At 36.9% G+C, this 24,076-nt stretch overlaps 1 protein-coding gene across 1 annotated transcript in view; it reads right to left on the reverse strand.

Moving 5' to 3' along the window:
- The window catches only part of LOC134542732 (nuclear receptor subfamily 2 group E member 1), a 48,242-nt gene extending 24,746 nt beyond the window's left edge, over positions 1–23,496 (reverse strand). Inside the window, exons 1-3 of the mRNA XM_063387226.1 lie at positions 23,487–23,496; positions 15,052–15,169; positions 10,222–10,376 (exon numbers count right to left, since the gene is read on the reverse strand). Of these exons, the coding sequence (XP_063243296.1) occupies positions 10,222–10,376; positions 15,052–15,169; positions 23,487–23,496 (283 nt within the window). The remainder of the gene's footprint in view (positions 1–10,221; positions 10,377–15,051; positions 15,170–23,486) is intronic.
- Between the last annotated feature and the right edge of the window lie 580 nt (positions 23,497–24,076).

Here is a 24,076-nt window from a genome sequence, read left to right on the forward strand (position 1 = left end):
GCAAATGCTAAAAATACTGATATAGATCAAGATAATAATTTAAAATTAAAAACAAACGAAGAAAGTAGCAACCTCATTAGAAATGAAAAGATATTAACATCAATATCTAGTCGACTCCATGAAAATGTGAAAGATGGAGAACCACCTGAAGCTAACAAGACTGAAGACTGTGATGAAACATCTGAAGCTGACACGATTGAAGATTGTGGTGACACATCTAAGGCTGACATGATTGAGTACTGTGCTGAAGCACCTAAAGCAGTCAAGATCGAAGACTGTGATGGCGGCCTGAGACCAAAACAATGGAAACGTCGTAATAAAATAAATTATCCTTATCAAACTTGTAATTCTGACGTGAATGAGTACTGTGCTGAAGCACCTAAAGCAGTCAAGATCGAAGACTGTGATGGCGGCCTGAGACCAAAACGATGGAAACGTCGTAATAAAATAAATTATCCTTATCAAACTTGTAATGCTGACGTGAATGAGTACTGTGCTGAAGCACCTAAATCATGCAAGAGCGAAGACTGTGATGGTGGCTTGAGACCAAAACGATGGAAAAGACGTAATCAAATGAATTATTCTGATCAAGCTTGTGATGCTGACATTATTGAGTACTGTGCTGAAGCACCTAAAGCGGTCAAGAGCGAAGACAGTGATGGTGGCTTAAGATCAAAACATTGGAAACGACGTAACAAAATAAATTATCCTAATCAAGCTTGTGATAATCACTGGCTCGATGACGAAAGTGACCTTGTAGTTGGTGTTGAAACAGAAGACACCAGGGATAATAATATTTATTATAAACATACAAGGAAGATGAACGTAGCAGAAGAGATTGATTGTAACTCATGGGAAGATCCTAACATATTGGTTGACAGGCTAAGACTTCTACATGGTTCGCTTTGTGCAAAAAACTATTCGAACATCAAAGAAATATCCTTCATACTTAAAGAACTGAGGGAAGCTGGCTAAATAAAATAATGGTTTCAATTAAATGCATGTGTATAAACTTGAAGAAAAATAAATATATTTTTCAAAATGGATATTATCATTTCTCGAAAGCTCATTTCTAAATAAAACTTATCACTTAAAGATTTGAAAAAGTCACCACTGACATCCAAAATGTATACTTATAAAGTCATGCATGTAAACACGTCAAGTTCGAAAAAAAAAAAAGTAATTGAAATCATTTGGTGCATTTGGAGCGGTTGGAACATTTGGCATTTGCAGCTGTTGGAGCATTTGGAGCATTTGGAGCTGTTGGAGCATTTGGAGCATATGGAGCTGTTGGAGCAGTTGGAGCTGTTGGAGCTAAGAAGTAGTCGTTGCACGTCTATGCAGGGCTAAATGTTTATAAGATTGCTGGCTTTCGCAAGTGATCCTGTAGTAGGATAGAAATTATGTAATAAATATTATGTTTGAGTAAGAACTGACAGTGTTTTATTTTCGAACCTTACACTTTTCTGGTATTTAAATTAAATTTCTTTAAGCTTCGTCCAGGATCGTGCCAAGGACCTTAGTCGACCTAATTAATCAGTATATTGTTTGCAAATTTATTTAATGAATTTTGAACTTTTTCCTGAATTTCTAGGTTAATTATTACGAACTTTCAAAGATGTTGGTCTTGGTGGCTTATAGGATGATGGTAGTAGAGGGTAGAGGATTTAAAGTCTCTTTAAGAATTTTGAACATGGTTTATTGAAATTATTATTTTTTTTTACATAAAATTAAACGTTATTACATCGATCGAGTATCGAACCAAGGACAGGATCCATGATGGTCGACAAGGTCAAAGTAAAAGATCACGGTCAAGGTCAAATTTCAAGGTCAAGGTCAAATTTCAGGTTCAAGGTCAAGGTCAAATTTGAAGGTCAAGGTCAAAGTTCAAGGTCAAGGTCAATGTTCAATACCAACAGTTTATGACAAAGGTATGGTGACCAGAAAATTATACTAACATGGTATCAGCACACTCTAGCAGACGAAAACCAGATGGTGGTCTCCAGCGGATGAAGACAAGATGGTGGACATGTCGTCCTACTAGCTGACGGTATATACCTGTATACCTTGGTATTGGTGGTAGGTCAGTCTGTAGGTGGCTTCTGTGGAGGAAGGATCTGGTTTTTTGCCCTCACCGGTTTCGAACCAAGGACGGGAATCGATATAATCAATCAGAATTCTAATAAGTTAATTTTTTGATGAATTTTGTACTTTTTTTCATTAAAATCGGATAATAAATAAAGATTTTCAAGATGGTGGTCGTAACGAAACATGTAACATTAATAGGATCCAATATGATGGTCGTAACATAAAGTGTAACTATGACATGGTATTCAACCAATATGGCGGGCGTAACGAAACATGCAACATTTATATAATCCAATATGGCGACCGTTACGATAAGTGAAACAGTGGTTTTTAAGATTTTTATTATTTAATTCAATTATTTAATTTTTTTATGATTTTTAAAATTTTTCCCGATTTTCTATCATATAAATTGCTGATTTTAAAGATAGTGATCGTAACGAAAATTGCAACAGTTACGTCTTAATACAAGATGGTGGTTCTGTCTTAAAAACAGGTAGTGCTATTATTACTTAAAATTTAAAAAAAATACAATTCCGAATATGCATGTTATTTTTATATATACCTTATTTAATTCTCAGTCTGGAAAATGTCTCGATGGCCGAGCGGTTAAAGGCGTATGTTTTCCAACCTATAGATTAGAGCTGCGATGGTTCGAATCACAGCACTTCCAATGTATTTTGTATAAAAATTTAAATTTAATATGTCGATAAGGACCATAATAGCTATGGTAGGTAATGGAACATCGACCTTATGTGATGAGACAGAGTGACGCTGGCGCTCTCTATGAACAAACAGCAAAAACAAACTCGAAGGTGTCCAAGATGGCGGCCTCCAGTAGAACCAAAAAAAATCAAGAGCGATGCTGGCGCTATCTATGAACAAACAGCAGAAACAAAGTCGATGGTATCCAAGATGGCAGCCTCCAGCAGAACAGAAAAAAATCCATACATGTCGACAGAGACGAAAATTTCATCATAATGAGTGGGGCGTTCGATTTCAAGATGGCGGATCCAAGATGGCCGCCGGGGTCAAGGTCAAAGTCACGGTACTACTTGTCCCGTTACGCTGTGTCCCGTTACGCTCATCCAAGATGACCGCCGTGACATCACATTCAGAGATGTGGCTCGGCATCAGGCACTTCCCCCTGGACCCTGTCCCCGGACCGGCTATTATATACTACTAACTGCCACTTCCACTGCCACATGGCCGTCCAACTGCTGCAACACAGCTGTCACTCAGCTGCAACGCGCTGTCAGACCGCTGCAACACTGTCTACACACTGCTGCATTACAAATATCAAAATGCTGCCAAACGGCTGTCACACCACTGCAACACAGTTTACACACAGCTGCATTACAACTGCCCAAATACTGCTACACGGTTGTCAAAATGTTGCTACACGACTGTCAAACTGCTGCAAAATAGCTATCATACCACTGCTACCTAGCCGTCACACAGCTGAACACAGTGGTCGAAACGCTGCAACTCAGCTGTCACACTGCGGCAACACAGCCTGCAACCAGCTGGAACATAGCTATCACGCCAATGCAATATACCTGTTACACACCTGAAACACAGCATAGACACAGCTGTAACACAGTTATCACAATGCTACGACACAACTGTGGCACAGTTGTAACACAGACTTCACACATCTGCAATACAATATCATACAGCGAGTAACACGGCTATCACACATCTGCTAAAAGGACGTTTCACTATTGCATCACAGCTGTCATACCAACACAACACACCTTTTACACAGCACTTACCAAGCTATTATCAGTTTTACACACAACTGTTACACTGCTGCAATACAACTGTCACAAATATGCAGCAAAGCTGTCTCACATCTGAAACACAGTTTTAACCTAATGCAACATTGCCATTACACCACTGCAACAAAGCTGTCACATGGCTGAAACACTGTCTACACATAGTCTACACATAGCTGCTGCATCAGTTGTCACACCACTGCAATGCAGCTGTCAAACAGCTACAAAACAGGTGTCACATAACTAAAACATAGCCATTATCACACCTGCAGCACAGCTATCACACAGTTACAACACAGCTGTATCACAGCTGCATCACACCCGTCACACAGCTGCAACAAAATTGTTTCAAATATTTTCATAGCCCTCACCAATTGCAACGTAATCATCACAAAAATAAAATTAATACATTACACATTTGCAACACAGCAGAGACAACTTTAACAATCGTCACAAATCATTATATAGCCATCATACGATGGAGTGCATGGTTTTATGTGAGTTTTGTATTCGCCATCTTTGAATGTGACTTGACTTAATAATTCCTCAAAATTAAATAACAATTGTAAAAAAAATTACGAATGGCCCATTTTAAAGGAGAAAATATCTGTTTTTGGTGGAAAATTTATGTTGTTTTTTTTTTGTGCCACAAATAGGGTAGCTGTAATTACCCCAAAACAGCTTAAACTTTCCCCCATGTCAACCACCAGAAAACTACTGGCATCTTCTTTGTCTGCTAGATTAAAACCAAAATTTTTAAAAATATATATATTTTTTAATAAATTAGTTTTTAAAATTTGAAAACAATTCAAAATAAATTAAATAAAAACAGTGTAATAAGGCCAGAGAAAAACGTTTTGAACGCCGCACTCGAGTGGGTTTCTGAAATGTGAACAGATAGCACGCAGTGTGTATTCGGGGTTAGTGGTCGTTCAGCAGGTGCCATTTGAATATCCGTTGATGTTTGTACTTTCAGGAAAGAAACCATTCAACCTCTGCATTTGTAGAAAAGGAAATAGAAGCATTTTTGAAGCTTTGAATGCTTTAAATATTAAAAGAAACAGCTAATAAAGCTAATAAATAAAACATTGGTTTTATTAAGTGAGTGGTTTTTGTTTTTTATTGTCACTACAATGAAGCTTCAGTATAAGCATATGCTGCTATCTGCTTACAAAATTTGAAGTTCTCAAGCAAGTAGTGTTTTGTAAAAGGGCCATGCAGAATGTTGTGCAGATTTTCCCTTATATTCCAAAAAGGCTACCGTTCTTACACAACCAGAACATGTTCATAATATAAAGAAGAAAGACATTGAAGAAGTGTTCCAGTGTCAAATTTTACAAAGAAACGAAAGTGAATACTAAAAAGACCTCAGCAGCTATCGGACTCGTTTTGTTCATACTGCAATGGACTAAATAGTGATTAGCATAAGGGAGAAATGTGAGTTTGTTGCATGACATGTAAGGATTGGTGCCTTTAGCAATATGCATGAACATAAAATAGTGACAAAAATAGTTTGGATCTTTAAAAAATAAAAACAATAAAAATAACGTTACCCTTGGTGGTGATATGAAAAGACTGGCTTCTAAAATGGCCAAGTTAGCAAACTTTGAGTTATATATATATTTTTTTCGATTTTATAGTATCATTTAATTTGAAATTTTATTATATTATTGTACTATAGAACTAATCTACTACAAAATGGTACTGTTTTCCTCTCTGTATTAAACTATTTTAAAATTTTTGGGCCCTTAATACAGTAAATGACTCTAGATATATTCATATGAACTATATTTTCTAGTATTTTAGACATTTAGAGTATAATACTTACTGGGAATAAAATTATTTACTGATAAGAATGGTTTTTGAACGGTCCAAAGTGTAGGGAAGGTATAGGCCTGAAACATTTCTTCGCTGTATTTGTTATCACTGTAATACAATATAAAGTACATAATTTAATCATCTATACATCTATATAATTCAAACCTATATTTTAAGTTATAATAAAGTTAATGACTTTATAACCTTCAACTTCTTGTATTTTTTTAAAATACTATATTGATTTTACTATTATTTCTATCGCAATAAGTATCATTTCTAGAATTGTTATTCGTATAATTTACAATTTTACTGGAGCCTATAAGTAACCATTTATTGTTACGTCATTTAAGAGATTTTAGAATATCTTTGTCAACTGATCTTTTAACGTAAGAAACTTTAAAATATTTCCATATTTTATTGGGGTCGTGACTATGAATATGAGATAAATATTTGAGAAACTTATTCTATGCTTTGCGGATAATGCTTGTACTATTGTCACTCAGTTATTTGTAGTGAATTAAATCTCCTCCATTTTAATTTAAGGTAAGTTTTCTTTGCCACATTTATTTCTTATTTTTGCCACGTATATAGGTCTTCATAAAGAAGATCGTATATTTTTGGCTTATCTGTACTTTAAAGGTGCATTTCTGTAGAAAAAATATAACAAGGGGTAATTAAATGTGGATAATTTGTCTTCTATTATTTCATAGTGAAGACAACTTCCATTGAAGTGTTTGATAAGTTTTGAACAAATTACTTGCTAAGCTTTTGTATTGTCCAAAATATACTTTGCAAATAGTGAAACATTCGTTTCGTCAGGATAGATCGCCGTGTTCCCAAGGTATGCACTAAAAGTATTCATTTAACACTCCCTTCAAGAGGTTTTCCACCAATCCGAGAGGGCAAAAAGAACGATAGTTTGCACAATACTAAAAAATCATTTTCATGTAACACTAAAAGAATTAACATTATTAAATAGCAATACCACTACAACGGAAGATAATGAATATATTTTAAATACTATTCGTGTTGATACGAGCGGAAATACATGCACTTAAAATCTCTCTCTTTTTAAGAATACATATAATTCGTTATTATTATTTAATTAAACAAACTACAGCTATTACAGAAGACAAAGAGAAAGATACCACAATCATTATATGAAGTTCAATGTGCTACACTGTTAAACTAACATGAAACATACATAATATCATTATAAATCTCATGCATCTATTAAATGCACGCAAAGAAAAGATTAATTTTGAGCATCTACCTACACAGTTCAATACAAGATGACAGTTACTAATTCCAATATGACCAATTTTTTTGTGTACTCTATCTGTGAATCTAATGAACAACATGGAAGAGTTCTTAGGTGCATCGTGCCTTCATATTTTCATTCAAGATGGTGCCTCTTCAAAATCCAATATATGGCTGATGGAGAACACGTAACAACAAGATTTCTTTGTGTACTATAGGCATGATATGGAGTGGTTCCTTTTGTGTATCATGCCTAAATATTTTAATTCAAGTTGGCGTATTTTCTCAATTCAATATGGTAGGATGGAGCTACACGTGTGTTGTTTGGAAGACATTATGAGTACTTAACAAAGCTGGAAAAGGCACACTCTACCAAATACTTTTTAATATTGAAATTTTTTGCCCTCTGGAAGCAATCCCTAGAATAAATGCCAGTCCGCAATCTTGCATTATGATTTCACGACGGTCATATCGGATGACTTTGACCTTTGACCTTTACCTTGACCCCGAACGATATCTTGGATTTCACCATCTTGGATTTCGCCGTTTTGTTTTATAGAACCCTCTGCCATTTTGGATTCCAATATCTTTAATTATACGCCAGTTTGTTTTTTCTATAACTTTCAGCCATTCAGAAATGTATCATGATCACCATTTGGTTTTCTATAACTTTTCAACACTTTAATTATGTCTTCATGGCCACCATTTTGTGTTATAGAATTTGTATTTTTAATTTCACTGTTTCAAATTATGACTCCTCATCTGCCATGTTGAATATCTGAATTATTATCCAAAAAAAAAAAAAAGAGAAAAAAAATAATTTTGAAAAAATATATATGTTTATAAATTTTAAAATTAATAAAAAGTCTTTTACATTATGGAGATATTACTGAGTAAATTATAAAGGATCTCTCCATATTTTTCAAATTACTAGACTAATAACAGATTTTTAAGATGGCTGCCACTCAAATATCAGCAAGTTACTGGAGTCTTGTAAAAGGAGATTTTGTCAATTTGGGAACACTCAAGATATTTAATTAAAAAAGAATTTTAACCTTAAACTACCTGTTATGCATCGACCAAGGGTAGAACCACGGGCTGGAAAAAAAATCGAATCGTGCATTATATTAAAAAGTGATTCTTTATAACTTTCGGAATTTTTTAAGTTAATATTTACATACGTTCAAGATAGCTGCCAGGATGGTTGACAATATGGCGGATGCTACAACGGTCTGGTGATCAACGCTATTGCACTGTAGTAGGTAAAAAATAAACAAATATAGAAGGAGTTGTTTCTAGCAGACGAAAACAAAATGGCGGAATCAATAACATTCATGACGTCATATTGGTTATGTATATATTCCTTGATATTTGGGGGGGGGGGGGGGGGGGGCAATTTTTTTTCCTCTCACCAAGTTTGAACCGAGGACTCCAAGCTTTATTATAAAGGTGAGTTTATTACCAAAATGTTATTAAAATTGTTTTAAATGATATTTTTAACTTTCTATTTTTCCGATTTTTTTTTATAAAATTACGTGTTTTCATAATAGTGTATGTGACGTCATAATTCTAACTGGCAGAACATTCTGGAAAATAAAATGAAGGAAGTGTCATCACAATTTAAAATGGTGGAAGGTTCTAAAAAAATAAATGGTGGAACTCTAGAGTTATGAGTCCAAGATGGAGGCCGGGGTCAAGATGACGTTACTACTGTCTGCAGTCAGTAGTATCGTAAAGTCACTGGTATGTTTCCTGCAGCAAGGAGTGTTCCATGAGAGAATTGTGTGTATTGTGGTTTATTACCAAAAATAATTTATTTGTGTCCAAAGCCATAGATGTATCAGTCGAATAAATTCAATTGATCATCATCGTAAGCCTTATGCAAGCACTTCTACCCACGATGTGAGAATGACGCTTCACTTTAAAAAAGTGGAACGATTTAAACATATTAGCTGGTAATTGCTGACGTTTTATAAAGATGACAACAAAGACACTTGGCAATTTATGACAGATAACTACGAAGATTCACGATGATGATAACGAATATTCATAATGATTTATAAATATTATTATAAAGATAATAACAGAGATTTACGAACGTTTTCTAAGAAAATAGCAAAGATATTTCATGTTTTGAATGGCTGTGTGACGTCAAGTAGGCAACCGAATATCTGAAACTATAGTCACATGTAAATGGCATAATGCTATGTCGGCGATTAATTGTACAAAACGATATGATTGCTATCTAGATAATGGCTGAATGTACGTATATTAGGTATAACTGCTCTAGATCCTGTTGTTCGGAGACACTTGGTCGATATTCATTGCAGCTATTGTAGTAGCCATTTGTTGGAACCAAATGTAATTAGTTGGAGCCAATGAAGACATATGTAGCCAGTAGGAGTCATTGGGACCATATGTAGCGATATAAAGCCAAATGTATCCATTTAGAGTAAAATACAAAATACGTTTTAACAACGACAAACAGCAAGTAGGAGGGATTTTGAATAAAGTGGCACTTGGACTTGACATTTTTTCAGACCGAATGTTCTCCGGCAAAAAGCTGTCTTATGCGCGTCCATGAAAGCATCTGGTCTAACGGATGTGCTGAAAATACCGCGCATGCGAGCGATTTGTATTTATATTAGCAGACACGGACAGGCATTGTCGGTTGTGGCAATCGTTATTTGAAATGAAACTATCCACTTTTTATGTTTATCAGACCAAAATTTATTTTAAATTTAACTTTATCTGGAGCAGGATGTGTAGGCCTACTTATCGAAAAGTATGAAAGAAATTAAAAAATGCTAGTGAATATTTTTATTAACCTAAAATTAATAACAAACACTTTAAAAATACCATTAATATAAAATAGTCAAACGCGATTTCTTAGTTATCAGTGTCCACAAAATTATTAAATTTCAATTTTTTTTGGGCATTATACTAAACAAAAACCTGTTCGGTACAAGGCCACACTTAAAGGAAGATAAATATAAAATATTTTTTCAAGAATTAAATATTATTAATTGCTTCTATAATCTTTTCAATATGAAAATCTTTCTAAGTAAAAAAAATATATGTTTCATTATAAAACATAATTTTTTATAATTTTTAAAACACACTATTATTATTATTATTATTCTTACTGAAAGTCTTGGTTACATCAGTCACTTTGATGTTATCAAGAGGTTCAAGACTGTATTAAGAAAACAGAAATAAAACGACAGCAAACACGTCATTTAAAGCACATGGGAAAGTAAACCAGGGGCAGGAGACTCACCGTCCTTGTTCATGCCCGCCTCGATGCACTTGTTGAGGCGACAGGCGCGGCACTGGTTCCTGTGAGTCTTGTCGACCACACAGCGCCCCGCGCTCTTCGCCTTGCAGACATACTGCCGCGCGCGGCGGATCGACCGCTTGAAGAAGCCAGCACACCTGCGGGACACACACTCCAGCACCTCACTGCACACTCCAGCACCTCACTGCACACTCCAGCACCTCACTGCAAATCCCAGCACCTCACTGCACACTCCAGTATCGTCACTACACACTCCAGCATCCTCACTACACACTCCAGCACCTCATTGCACACTCCCGCACCTCACTGCACACTCCAGCACCTCACTGCACACTCCAGCACCTCACTGCACATTCCAGCACCTCATTGCACACTCCCGCACCACACTGCACACTCCAACATTCTCACTGCACACTCCAGTACCTTACTGCACAGTCCAGCATCCTCACTGCACACTCCAGCACCTCACTGCACACTCCAGCACCTCACTGCACACTCCAGCATCCTCGCTGCACACTCCAGAACCTCACTGCACACTCCAGCATCCTCACTGCACACTCCAGAACCTCACTGCACACTCCAGCACCTCACTGAACACTCCAGCACCTCACTGCATACTCCAGCACTTCACTGCACACTCCAGCATCCTCACTGCACACTCCAGCACCTCACTGCACACTCCAGCACTTCACTGCACATTCCAGCATCCTCGCTGCACACTCCAGCTCCTCACTGCACATTCCAGCACCTCACTGCACACTCCAGCACCTCACTGCACACTGCAGCACCTCACTGCACACTCCAGCATCCTCCCTGCACATTCCAGCACCTCACTGCACACTCCAGCACCTCACTGAACACTCCAGTACCTCACTGCACACTCCAGCACCTCACTGCACACTCCAGCACCTCACTGCACACTCCAGCACCTCACTGCACACTCCAGCACCTCACTGCACACTCCAGCATCCTCACTGCACACTCCAGCATCCTCACTGCACACTCCATCACCTCACTGCACACTCCAGCACCTCACTGCACACTCCAGCATCCTCACTGCACACTCCAGCACCTCACTGCACACTCCAGCACCTCACTGAACACTCCAGCACCTCACTGCACACTCCAGCACCTCACTGAACACTCCAGCACCTCACTGCACACTCCAGCACCTCACTGACCACTGCAGCACCTCACTGCACACTCCAGCACTTCACTGCACACTCCAGCATTCTCACTACACACTCCAGCACCTCACTGCACACTCCAGCACCTCACTGCACACTCCAGCACCTCACTGCACACTCCAGCACTTCACTGCACACTCCAACACCTCACTGAACACTCCAGCACCTCACTACACACTCCAGCACCTCACTTCACACTCCAGCACTTCACTGCACACTACAGCATCCTCACTGCACACTCCAGCACCTCACTGCACACTCCAGCACTTCACTGCACACTACAGCATCCTCACTGCACACTCCAGGATCCTCACTGCACACTCCAGCACCTCACTGCACACTCCAGCACCTCACTACACAGTCCAGCACCTCACTACACACTCCAACACCTCACTACACACTCCAACACCTCACTGCACACTCCAGCACTCACTGCACACTCTAGCATCCTTACTGCTCACCTGAGACATTTAGGAGTCTTGCCTAACCCAGACACCTCCCAAACAAATACAATTAGTTTTAGTAAGGTTAGGGAATAAAGAAAGGTTCCGGGGTCTGGTGCGAGGTGCGGGTCAATGACCAGCTGACATTTTGGACTGTCACGTCACGGAGACCATCTAGAATGACCTTGACAGTGACAGTAGTATATAATAGTGTTTCCGGCGCCAGTGTAGAGTGAGTATATGGTGGATTGTGGCCACCATCATGTATTGTGATTTCAGGGCGGCCATTTTGGGTGACATTGACCTGATCCTGACCTTGACGCTGACCTCAGTAGCAATATCGGATTCCACCATCTTATATTCCGAAATCTTGGTTTCCACCATATTGAATTCAGCCATCTTGTAAACGAATGTCCCATTCAATATCGTTGCAATTTCAGTTATGGTAGAACCGTAGAACGTTCCGCCTTTTCGGATTATAACATAACAGTTACTTTCTTCAATGCTGACGTCGCGTCCGTCACTGTGGAGGTCACCATATGAGATAACATCATTACCGCCGTCGTGTTTTTTGTTTTTTTGTTTTTCTAGAGGTCACCATCTTGGATACAGCCATCTTTGTTTCTGCTGTTTGTTCCTGGAGAGTGTCAGCTTCGGTCTGTCTTACGCACAAAAGGTCATGTTCCAAAGTATAAGTCTTAATCTGTTAACTAATACATTAGGATCTTCCCATGTCGTGTAATCAATCTCTTATACTGCTGTTATCTTCCTTGTACGCTTATTATATGTATTTTTAAGATATCTGATGTCTTCCATTTTAACACCGGCCTCAAAGTCAATATCGTCATCGTCCTAGAGATCATAATAAGCTTGATAATTGTAATTTAGTTTAACACATCGTTTCCATCGTTTTGTGCCATCATCACAATATTCTGTTTAGGTAGCTTCATATTCTTCTATATTTTCTCATTTTCTGGAAAGCCATTGTTTCTGTTGCCACGGTTTCAATTAATAATGTTTAATCCTTCATCTTCAATAACATAAAATCCATCAAATATTTCTGTATGCAGATTAGAAATTTCATGAGTCGTCTTAGGAAACTTGTTATCATTATCTTCCTGCAGTACTGTATCTTAGTGCCGTTTCTTCGATGCTGAAATCATATTTAATTTTAATTCAGGCAATGCAGATGTCTAAATTTGGTCCAAATACAGACTTTTCCTTACCAGACAAAAAAAAGTGTACATTCGCAGGTGTTTTTTAATTATTCACTTCGTCGAAACTGAAAAACCACAATTTTCGCAAAGTATCATTTTCCGCAATGGTATCTTTGCACAATTGCCTTTCATATTATGATGTCAAGCAGTGTTGATTTTAGTTAACTAAATGCCACCGTACCCACACATATACGCCGTCAATGACACTATAGCTTTTGAACCATGCTATATTGGCCGGTTGTGAAACTGGAGTCGAAGCGACAAGCGTGGAACTGACCACCATCTTGATTTGAGACTTAATGGCAGCCATCTTGTATGACATTGAACTTTCACCTTTGATGTTGACCTCAGCCGCTACCTTAATTACACTATATATAAATTGAATATCCCATTCCCGAATGTTTCTATTTTGATTACGGCCGCCATTTTTGATGTGTATGATGTTATCATTTCACTATTCGTTATGGTCGCCATCCTGAATTCTAATGTCACATCAGCCATCTTTTATCTGATGTCACAATCACTATTTTTAGTCTCTGACATTAAGTCCGCCATATTGTTTTCGTCTGCTGAAGGCTGCCGTCTTGAATGACATAACTTCCATCATTTTGTTTTTTTTTTTTGTTCTGCTGGAGGCATATCACTATCTTTGTTTTTGCTGTTTGTTCCTAGAGAGCGCCAGGATCGCTCTGTCTCATGCACATAAGGTCGATGTTCCATTAACTACCAATTTTGTTGTAGTCCTTATCAGCATAATAAATTTAATTTTTTATACAAAATAAATTGGAAGAATGGTGAATTAAACCATGGTAACTCGGACTTCTGGGTTGGTATGGATGACCGCACGGCAATCGAGACTTTTAACCGATTGAGAATTATTAAGTTGTATACAAAATAACATACACATTCAGACTATTTTTTTTTTAATTTTAAGAGTTTTAAAAGTGGTTGTGACATCAGATACAAGATGGCTGATGTGACATTAGAATTCAAGATAGTAACCATAACGAAAAGTGCTACCAAGAGAACTAGTTAGCATACTTCGTCTGCTAGAGGGTGCGGCCATAATCTTGTTTTGAGTAATCAATACAAGGAGCTCTATTGTCACATAGAACACCTGCCGTCTGCTCGAATGCGCTATTGCCATATTGATGTAACATTAAACTGCTAGAGTGCCAATCACCATACTCTCATTTATTTTTAGGGAACGGATTTTGGTGTCCTATCCATGACATATTTGCTGCCCAAACTTCTGCGCATGCAAGCTCATTTATTCGTCGATTTCGTCCACATGGCGGACCCGCATCTGGCGCCATTGACTCTTATATAGTAACTTTCGTGAGCATCGGGCAAAATACGAAGCTTTTTGGTGTGCCAAATGAAACTATACGGTAGCGAAACTATATTGGAACACATTTTGTACACTTTAATGGTCATAATAATAAATACTCGCAATTTAAAATGTACTTGAGAAAATTAGAAAAGCAATTACATTTGTGTGCAACAGTGCTGCCATCTCTTGGATTTTGGCCGTAACAATTGTATGCATGGATGCGAAAACGTCCGTCAGAATGCGTTGGAGCCTCGCGCAGAGAACCGTTTATTCAAACGATTGCCGAACTCTTAACTTACTGGGATTCGGTTTGGATACGTTATGGAATACGGCCAGCGAATTAGGTTACGGTTGTACCCCTACAAGGCAGTGCCTAATTGCTGACTTACCCGAAATTGTTTGAATACCGCCCTTAATGCTAAAACAGAAATGCTAAAAGTGCAAAAGGGTTGCGCGGATCTTTCGAGGCATGGGCTGATTGTTATCGGAATTTAGAACACCATGTGATGCACTCCCTTAGTATTTGTTTATCACCAACAAGGTTTCTACAAATGGTGATCACAGGGGTTCTAACTCGCTGAGGTATGCGTGTGTTGTAGGTGAAAGCACATGCCCGAGCTGCAACTGCTTACCCGTCACAGGCGAATATGCCGTAGTGCTTCCCCGAGGAGTGGTCCTGGCACACTCGGCACGGCACGTCGTACAGGATGCGACCTGAAACACGGCACGGCACGTCGTACAGGATGCGACCTGAAACACGCCAACACACTCGTCAGCACACGCCATGCCACACCCACCCTGCACTCGCGGGCAACCAGGCATCAGCTACATTTCTGGCCAGTTGCTACTTCTGTAGCCTAGTTTGAGCAACAAGGTCAAGGTCAAAGGTCAAGGTCACGGCCGTCCAAGATGGCCGCCGTGACGTCACAATCCAAGATGGTGGGCACAATCCCAATCCCGACCCCTGACCCCCTGTCCCAAGATGAACCAAAACCTATCTACTCTGTATATTTTTTTGCTTGTAAACCAAAACGCCACAGTTTCTACACAGAGGAAGTCAAGCATAATGTAAGTTGTCTACTTCATAGAATTTGCTTGTTTATTTAGAACGTATGGGTTCAGTATCTAACTTAATTTTTACATTAAAAATATCGATCTCGTATTTGAAACAGCGGTTGGCAGTTCATAATTATTTCTAATGATTTTTTTTACTTTAAAATAAAAGATTGGTTTGATGACGGTCCGTGTAGTTGGTATTTCTTCAAATGCGTTTAATTTATTTGGTATACTTAATTTTGTAATGCTACACTCCATGTACCTATACGATTTTATAGCCTAAATGTGATGAATTTTTAGTTGTGATTGAAGATTTGGAATGACATATGAGGTTTAATGTGTGTGTTTATGTATAATGTATACAAATTATATAAACACTAGCTTTTACCCGCGGCTTTGCTCGCGTTGATGTCCTTAAATAAGTATCAAAAATAATTGTGAGGAAAAGAAAATAATATGGTAATTGGTATTATTTATTACGTTACTGGGATCATCGGTATTTAAAAATTCTAACATACAATTTAGCTTAAAAACCTGAAAACATGCTTTATTGAAATATATTTCACTATTACAAAATATAAATAATTTTGAGTACTAACATTTTCAAAAGTTCAAAGTATTAACGTATAATAAATTAATTTTTCTTAAAAAAAAAGATTAAATTATAGTATTATTCTAGGATTCTCCTGGATACCATGTTATATGTTATTTTTTTCCTGTTTGGTGCAAATATGTGTAGATTTCGGGCACTGGACACACGCGAACAGGCTACATATAGTTGGCCATGGGAAAAGCATGACTTTTCCAAATGCACCCCTGGTACATGCGTTTTTTTGATGGTAACAGCACAACTAACCCTGACGGGAAACTGAATTATTTTGAATTGGAACGGTAGGTCAGTGGGGATGATTGGAATTCGATGTATGATAACACATTTCCCCTTTACCAACACCTGTTAAAATAGTGGCATCAAGTAAATTCTGCCCCAATTGTATGATTCGAAGCTTCGTTCCATTACATAGTAGAGGAGCATCTAGATTTTGCATACATAACTTGTACATTTAGTTTCATTCGAAGTTTATTTGAGGGTACACCCGAAAGTTCAATAAACTCCACAGGATATGAAGTGCTTTGTTCTGTATCCATGATTGTGTTTACTGATAAATACTCCTTCAGTTCCCCTTGCACCTCTTTTAAAAAATAAATGTTGATTTTATTAACGATACAATTTGTTGGTGCCAATATTGCTCTTGCGCACAACCACTGATCACTATTCTAATTTTGATGCAAGACCGGGAAATCTTGAGTAATAAGATCCACATAATTTTCTACTAAATTACAAAATTCTCTTGAAAGTAAAATATAACCTTCAGCATCAACGTCCAAAACACCATCACCAAAAAAAAAAATAAACAAACACCTAACCTAAAATATTATACAGTTTAAGTATTGCTTGGCGATGACAGAAAAATAAATTTGAATAGTGAATTAACCGCCCGTATTACCTACAGTAATAGTTTGGCGAATTATTTAATTTACTTATTTAAACGCCGGATGGCGTTACATTTCATTCAAATTACTCAAACTCTCAGTTGGACGTTCATACATACAAATATCATTTTTTTTGCCCTTCGGGAAAAAACCTTTATATATATATATATATATATATATATATATTTAAAGTGTCCTATACCTTTGAAAATATGCGCACGAAATTTCATGATGATCGGTTGAATAGTTTCCGCGTGAAAGAATAACAAAAAAAAAACTCACATTTACATTTATAATATTAGTAAGGATTACATGGCGGCAACCATTTAAATGAGTAGTTAGAAGGGAATTTGTATTGATATCCACTGTAAAGTAATGTCTTTTAAAGGCAACATTTATGATTGTCATCTAGCAAGGCAAATTGAACTGGAAAATTCTATATGCGTATAGGATAATGATTTTCGTTGTCAATGTTTTTTTTTCATGAAAATGCATGTAATATTTGTTTTTTTTTTAAATTTTTACATTGAAACATAAAATGTAATTAACACTTTATATATATTTCAATGTTTGTTTCTTTGGCTCTTATGCGTTGCCAAACCATTCATCCGATTCCAATGAAACTTTCCACAATGGACTCTTGAAACAGAGGGAGGCTGCTGTCTAGGCGAGTAAACATACAACAGCTAGTGCGCGAGTCGTATCCATAGAGATATTAGTCGATGGAGTCGGTGTCTATGTTCTCATGTTAGAGTCAACTGGTTAGCAACTGGCTAGCAAAACAAATCGTATTTGTATAAAGGCTAATCCATACACATAAAAATGAATGTTTAGTATGTGTCCCTTATGTGTTCCTAAACCAGTCACGTGATTGAGATTAAACTTTTGAGAGTTGATATACGCATGCCTGCGAAGGTTTCTGAATTAGTACAACCACTTTAGAATAGTTGCGCGTGAATCGTTTTAAAAAATGTGTGAATTTCATGTAGTTTAGCGGCAGTATGTGTGTTTTCTGTGTATGAATGCGAACACATGACAGGATTGAAATTAATAAAATATAAAAGAGGAATATATAAAGATAGAGAGATAGCGAGAGATAAAGAGGTATAAAGAGATATAGAGAGAAAGATGGAGATAGAGAGGCGTAGAGGATGAGATAGAAGGATAGATAAGGATATATCCTATAAGTTACAGAGCTATATAGAGAAATGTATACAGTGATATGGATGTGTTTATAGAGTAGAGTTATACGTATGGTTGTATAGACGGGAGTGGTAGACAGATATAGAGGGAGCTTTAGATACATAAAAATGTATATAGAGAGATAGAGAGAGCTAAAGAGAAATAGAGATAGAGCGAGGTAGACAGCTTTATCTATGTAAATAGAGAAATAGAGATTTATGTAGAAAGATAGAGAGGGATAGAGAATTAGAGAGTTAGAGGGATGCTTTGTATATGTGGACCTACTTCAAACGAATTACAAAAATATCTGTATTAGCATTGCAACGCATGCCAGCCCTAGCTAGTACTATATAGATCAAATAACAACTAATTATTTTAAAAGCTATGTTAAAATGAAACGAAAGATAACATACACAAATCTGAAATATATGCAAATTATTTTTTTTATTTTTGAAATTCGCAACAACCCAATCTATCTCTTGGGAATCTCTTCAACATAAAAATCGCATTTCTTACTCCTACTATCTATCACATTAAGTATTTCAGTTCTGAAAATAGATCTAATTCCTTCAGGTTCACTTTATTGTAAACAATTTCGAATTTTTACCGTCGGAACTTTCATAAATAATCTTTTATAAGTGTATTTCATAATCTGCTGCAGTACACGCCGCACGTCCACGCCTATGTGTTAATTTGTATTTTTTTCCCAAGCCTGCCATGGTGACATCCTTCTTACTCTTCCCCTTCCCAGATCAAAACAACCATTAACATTGTGAGACTTGGCAATGGTGCGACTCCCATCCTTCTCGGTCACCCGAGCTGCCAAAACCTCCCCCCCCCCAACCATCATCCCTCCCCCCTCCCCACCCGAGCCGCGACCAATCCCAGCGCGCTTCAGGGGCAGTCGGCGAGTCAAGCTAGGGTAAGGAAAACGTGTCCCGGCTGAGGCGGCTCACAGCCGAGAAGGCCCGAGCGCGGCGCACGCAGTTCTCTCCCTTCCATTGGCCATCATCTCGTCACAAGAGACGGGCTTTTGGGACCCAGCAGTCTAACCCTCCCCCCCCCCCCCGAAAAACTTATATAGCGTCTGCCGTTGTCTTTACATTCAGCCCTTTGACCATTATTTCTTGTCCCCTCCCGGCCATTGAGGATACCTGAGGCTGGGTCAGAGACTCCGTCTCCTCAGAAGCCAGGTCCACTGCTGTCACACACTAATCCTATTCTTAATAGGCATTTATTCAAACCTTTGTTCTCTTCTCTTATAGACCCCGAGGGGTATGCAAGAAGGAATTTTTTTTCCAAATTTGATTCTGTATAACATTATTAGCCATTATATTCTCTTAATTATTTTATTTTGGTTTAAGGGTATAACTCCTTTATATATATTTTATATTTATTTATATATATTATATGATTATATATGATTAAATGCGATTATATACTTTATATATATTTCAGCAACATATATTTGCTTATGTAAATTTCCGTTAATCAAATCCGTTTTAAAGCCGGTCAGCATATATTCCATTTTAAACAACACATTTATACTTGATCCGTTGGTTCGATTACCACGCGCAGGAAGAACCACTAAGAAACCCATGCAGGATGTTCTGTTTATCTTTATGTAGGATCTTTTCTTCTTTCTGCCGCATTTGGTAGCTACTTCCTTATGTCCTAAAAAGATTCATATTCTTTAATTACAAGAACTTGTGAGCGATCCAACTCTTCCTCTGAATATTACATCAGCTTCGCAAATACTATTACAATTTCTTGTCCCTTCTGCCATCAGATCTACTTAATGATCTTCCAATCTTGAATGCTTTATACTCTTCCGGTCTTGTGCATATAACTCTAGAATATCTTCCGGTCTAGGATACTGGTCCTCTCCCAGTCTTCTTTAGATGTCTTGAAGCTGGGTTCTGTCGTCTTGCCGTCACACACTGTGACTCACTAACAGGCGGAGAGAGTGAAGGGAAACATGCTCTGACACCACCTCGCGTTGTGTCTGCAACTCGTCAGTGCACGCCGTTTGAGAGCTTTTCGGAAGTGCACATTTCAGCTTGTCGTGGGACGTCTGTTAAATATTAAACCCATGCATGTCTTAACACTTTATAAGACACTTTTATGTTCAAGAAAGTATGTTGTTTCATATTTCGTAATTAATATGGAATGGTTTGTGGCCAATGCTTAATATCACTGTACTCTTGCCATTGCTTTTGTAACTGTTATAAAAATAATATTATAAGCGTGCATCATTTACGTGCATAAATTTATTTACCAGTAACATAAGTTGGGTCATGAATTTAATTTATCTGATATAGTAACAATATATAACTTATTTTAATCACTTTCAAGTGTGCTATAGAAGTAGTCCATTTAAATATAAAAAACACCACTTCATTAATTTGTATCGTGGTTTAGATTCACACACACACGTACACACGGCATTGCTAAGAGACAAACACACATAAGATAATATGCGCGTTTTGATTATATTTTTGATACTGGTTTATGAGGTTTAAAATATGGTTTCTAGAGTAAAATTATTGTCACATTACGTAGATCAATTTTACTGTATCAAAACTGCCAGGACCTAATAGTCAAACGATTACTTGTTTCGCAGTTATTAATTTTTAGATCATGGACATCGTTACAAAAGAGTAATTGGTTATGATATTACGTAAGAGAATTATTTTAATGAACAGGAATCACAAGAGAGGTGCTCCTTCTGTAGCGTGTCCCATCATAAGTCTGCAGTGTGCATTTAATGGGAATACACTCTCTCTTTTCAATGAACGATTTCTGCAATAAGTGCTGTCCTTGTTTCTGTGTGTTGTTTCCAGATATAAGCCATAGACCACAACAGTTCAAGACATTCCTTTGTAATGAAATTTTATTTTTTTGTGTTGTGTAAATGAAACGTCGTATTTTATTTCAGTAAAATTTTAAATATAATTTTATAATTACGTTTTCTTATTTTATTTAATCAAAAACATCATGTGATAAAATTCAACTTGTACTTTTAAGGAGACTTGAATTCACCGTTTTGGTTTCAACCATTTTAGAAAACAATTTTTATCATTTATAAAAAAAAATTTTGGCTCTGTTTGAGTATAGATTATTTAATGGAATAAATACCTTCTTATCTAGTGGCTGTTTGCTACAAATAGTTTCTCCTATGAAATAATAATTGGTTTTTAGCACTGCATTTATTTTTGACGTGATAACATATTATAAATCGATGAACGCCGGCTGCACGCACGAAAAATTTTCACGTTCCACCTGAGCCGAGCGTGGAAGAACCGGCCAACCACCGTGCGAGGAAAATCTTCTATCACATCAAACAGGTTAAGGCGGGCTTTTTAACTAATTGTCCGCGATTATAATATTTAAACAAAAAATTTAAATTTAAATTTGCAAAAAAATTGTAAATAATATTTGAAAAAATTAAAAAGTAAGTATGCAATTTTTCATCAATGTTTTCTTATGACGTTATCACGTAAAATTATCGTCCGTAAACCGACTTTATAGACAACCCCCGTTTTTTTCAGCTTTAATAATAGTCTGAATAAATACAGTTTTATACTTTTATAACAATTTAAAAATATATATCAAAAATTGTTAAATAAAAGACTTGAAAAGAAAATGTAGAAATCAAACGAGCCGGGTGGACTCAGAGGGAACTGCTGTGGGCTGCAGGGAGCGGATCGGTGCAGGTGGCATGCAGGTGGCTTGCAGGTCTGTGCTGTGGGCGGGCCCGCACTCAATGAGCTGCGAGTGGCACAGCGCACAGCGGCCGTGTCTCCTTACAGCGCAGTGCTGCCTTCTTCCGGTGCTTTGTGCCTGCGCGGAGGGCTTCCCACGACCTGCCTGCTCTCTGCTCTGCTCCTTGCCAGCCCGGCCCCGCCAGGCTCTATCGCCAGTCAGCTTGGTTTACAAACTGAGAGTAATAGCCATGTATTATTTAATATTTCGGTCATTAAACATTTTTTTTTGTTTTGGGTTCATGTGAATCGGAAACCACTAAAATATCGAGCCATGTTTGTTTAAAAATCTGTGTCTTTTCCGCAGATCATTATACATATTTTTTATACGGCAGCTCTTACACAAATCCACCATCACTTGTAACGATTCACTTAAAGTGTCTGATTATCAAGTTCAGCAAGTGCTCTTCAAAAATCAAATTACATTCGGCAAAGTAGATTGTTTCCGGAACATACATAACCGTTTTAATAATATTTAAAAAAAAATCATTACAAAATTAAAACAATTAAAATGTAATGAATGTTATTTAATTGTTTATTAATATTTAATATTATTTGATAATTTTTTTTAAAAATTGCGTTTCCTTCAAATAATTATTTTTTCGCATTTCTACTTCCAAATTTATTACTCATTACGAAGTTTATTCCTTAAGTAAATCTCATTAGTAGTCAAGTTGTTCCACAAATGTTTTTTCATTGAGAAATTTTTAAAACTAAAATATTTACTAAATTCCTTCATGTTTCCCAGGAATAAAGACAAAAGATCATATCTGAGAAACACATTGAAGAAAATTTTTCAATATTTTAATAACTAATTGCAGTTTATTTTTTGGAGCATACATATGATTGGAAGAATTGCTAATTCTGTATTTCAAAGCTCGGTGAGCACTTCTAGTATCATTGAGAATGAACTTTTAAAGATATTTTTATACAAATTTGCCTTCAGATCGTTTTCTTAAAAATTAATATAAAATTTAAGTTGTGCAAATGTAAAACTCTATATTAATATTTTTTTCATTTAATTCTATTGCGCTCATTTTTAATTAATTTGTCTTTAGTTAGTAGTTTGTGATTGGAAAATTTTAATCGGTTAATTATAAAAATTAAAAGATTATAGTATGAGAAATATTTGCTATTATTTTAATTTTAAAAAAAATTGTGCTATTCTGATATGGAATCCAAAATTAAAACTCTTAAATGTCATAAAACATTTTCACACACGGTGCGCAGAGCTTCAGGAAAAACAACGCTATTTCAAAACTACTCAAGATATCCGAGTGGAGTCTGCTTACGAAAAGCATTTAAGAGTTAGATGAGGGCCGATAAGTACTTTTGATTTCGGATTAGGTTTTTAAACTGTATTTTTAGAAGAGTTGAAATGGCTAAAACGCATGTTTTCAGAGTAATTTTTAGGCGTAAAACAACCATTACAGATTCTTGAAAGCACTTAAGGGACTTGCAATGCACCTTTATCTTAATTTACCCGCTGGTAATCGGTTTAGGTTTGTAGCAGTAATGGAGGGAAAGACGCTACCTGTATCACGCCCCACCCACAGGCTAGCGTGCGGACTGACCGGCCTGCATCGCCGCTGGTCCTTGTAACAGTTACATGAGTTATTTATAAATCCAAAAAAATTTAATTCTTTCTTATATAATACATTTATTTAACCATGTAATATTTTGAGTGTTGAAAAATGGTTTTATTTGTGCCTTAATGTTTAGGTTTAAAGCTGAATTAATTTTGTTTAAGCAAAAATCGCAATATATATTTATTTATTTTGAAATAACTCCATTCCGAATATATTAAATGTTTAAAAAATAACAATTTTAAAGCAATTTTTTTTAACATTTTAAAAAAGTTTTCAGCCTTTTTTATGTTCTGCGTATGACAGGTATAAAAAATACACCTATTAATTTTTCTGTCGTAAAAACAGTTTTCATGCAATGAATATTTGAAAGTTAAAGTCGAATGTCAATTCTTAAGTTTCCAAGTCACTGGTTGTCAATATACAAACAAGAGCAAAATCTAAAAATGTACGTAGCTGTAAAATAATCACGCGAACATGAAGTGTTGTTGGCTCGGTTGCGAGGGGATGGGACAGGGGTGGGGGGGTGGGAAGCGCGCAGTGCAGTGCGGGTTGCAGGCGCCTGGGCGCGCGGCGGC

The sequence above is a fragment of the Bacillus rossius genome, assembly GCF_032445375.1.
Source record: "Bacillus rossius redtenbacheri isolate Brsri chromosome 9 unlocalized genomic scaffold, Brsri_v3 Brsri_v3_scf9_1, whole genome shotgun sequence".
In the NCBI taxonomy this organism is placed as follows: Eukaryota; Metazoa; Arthropoda; class Insecta; order Phasmatodea; family Bacillidae; genus Bacillus; species Bacillus rossius.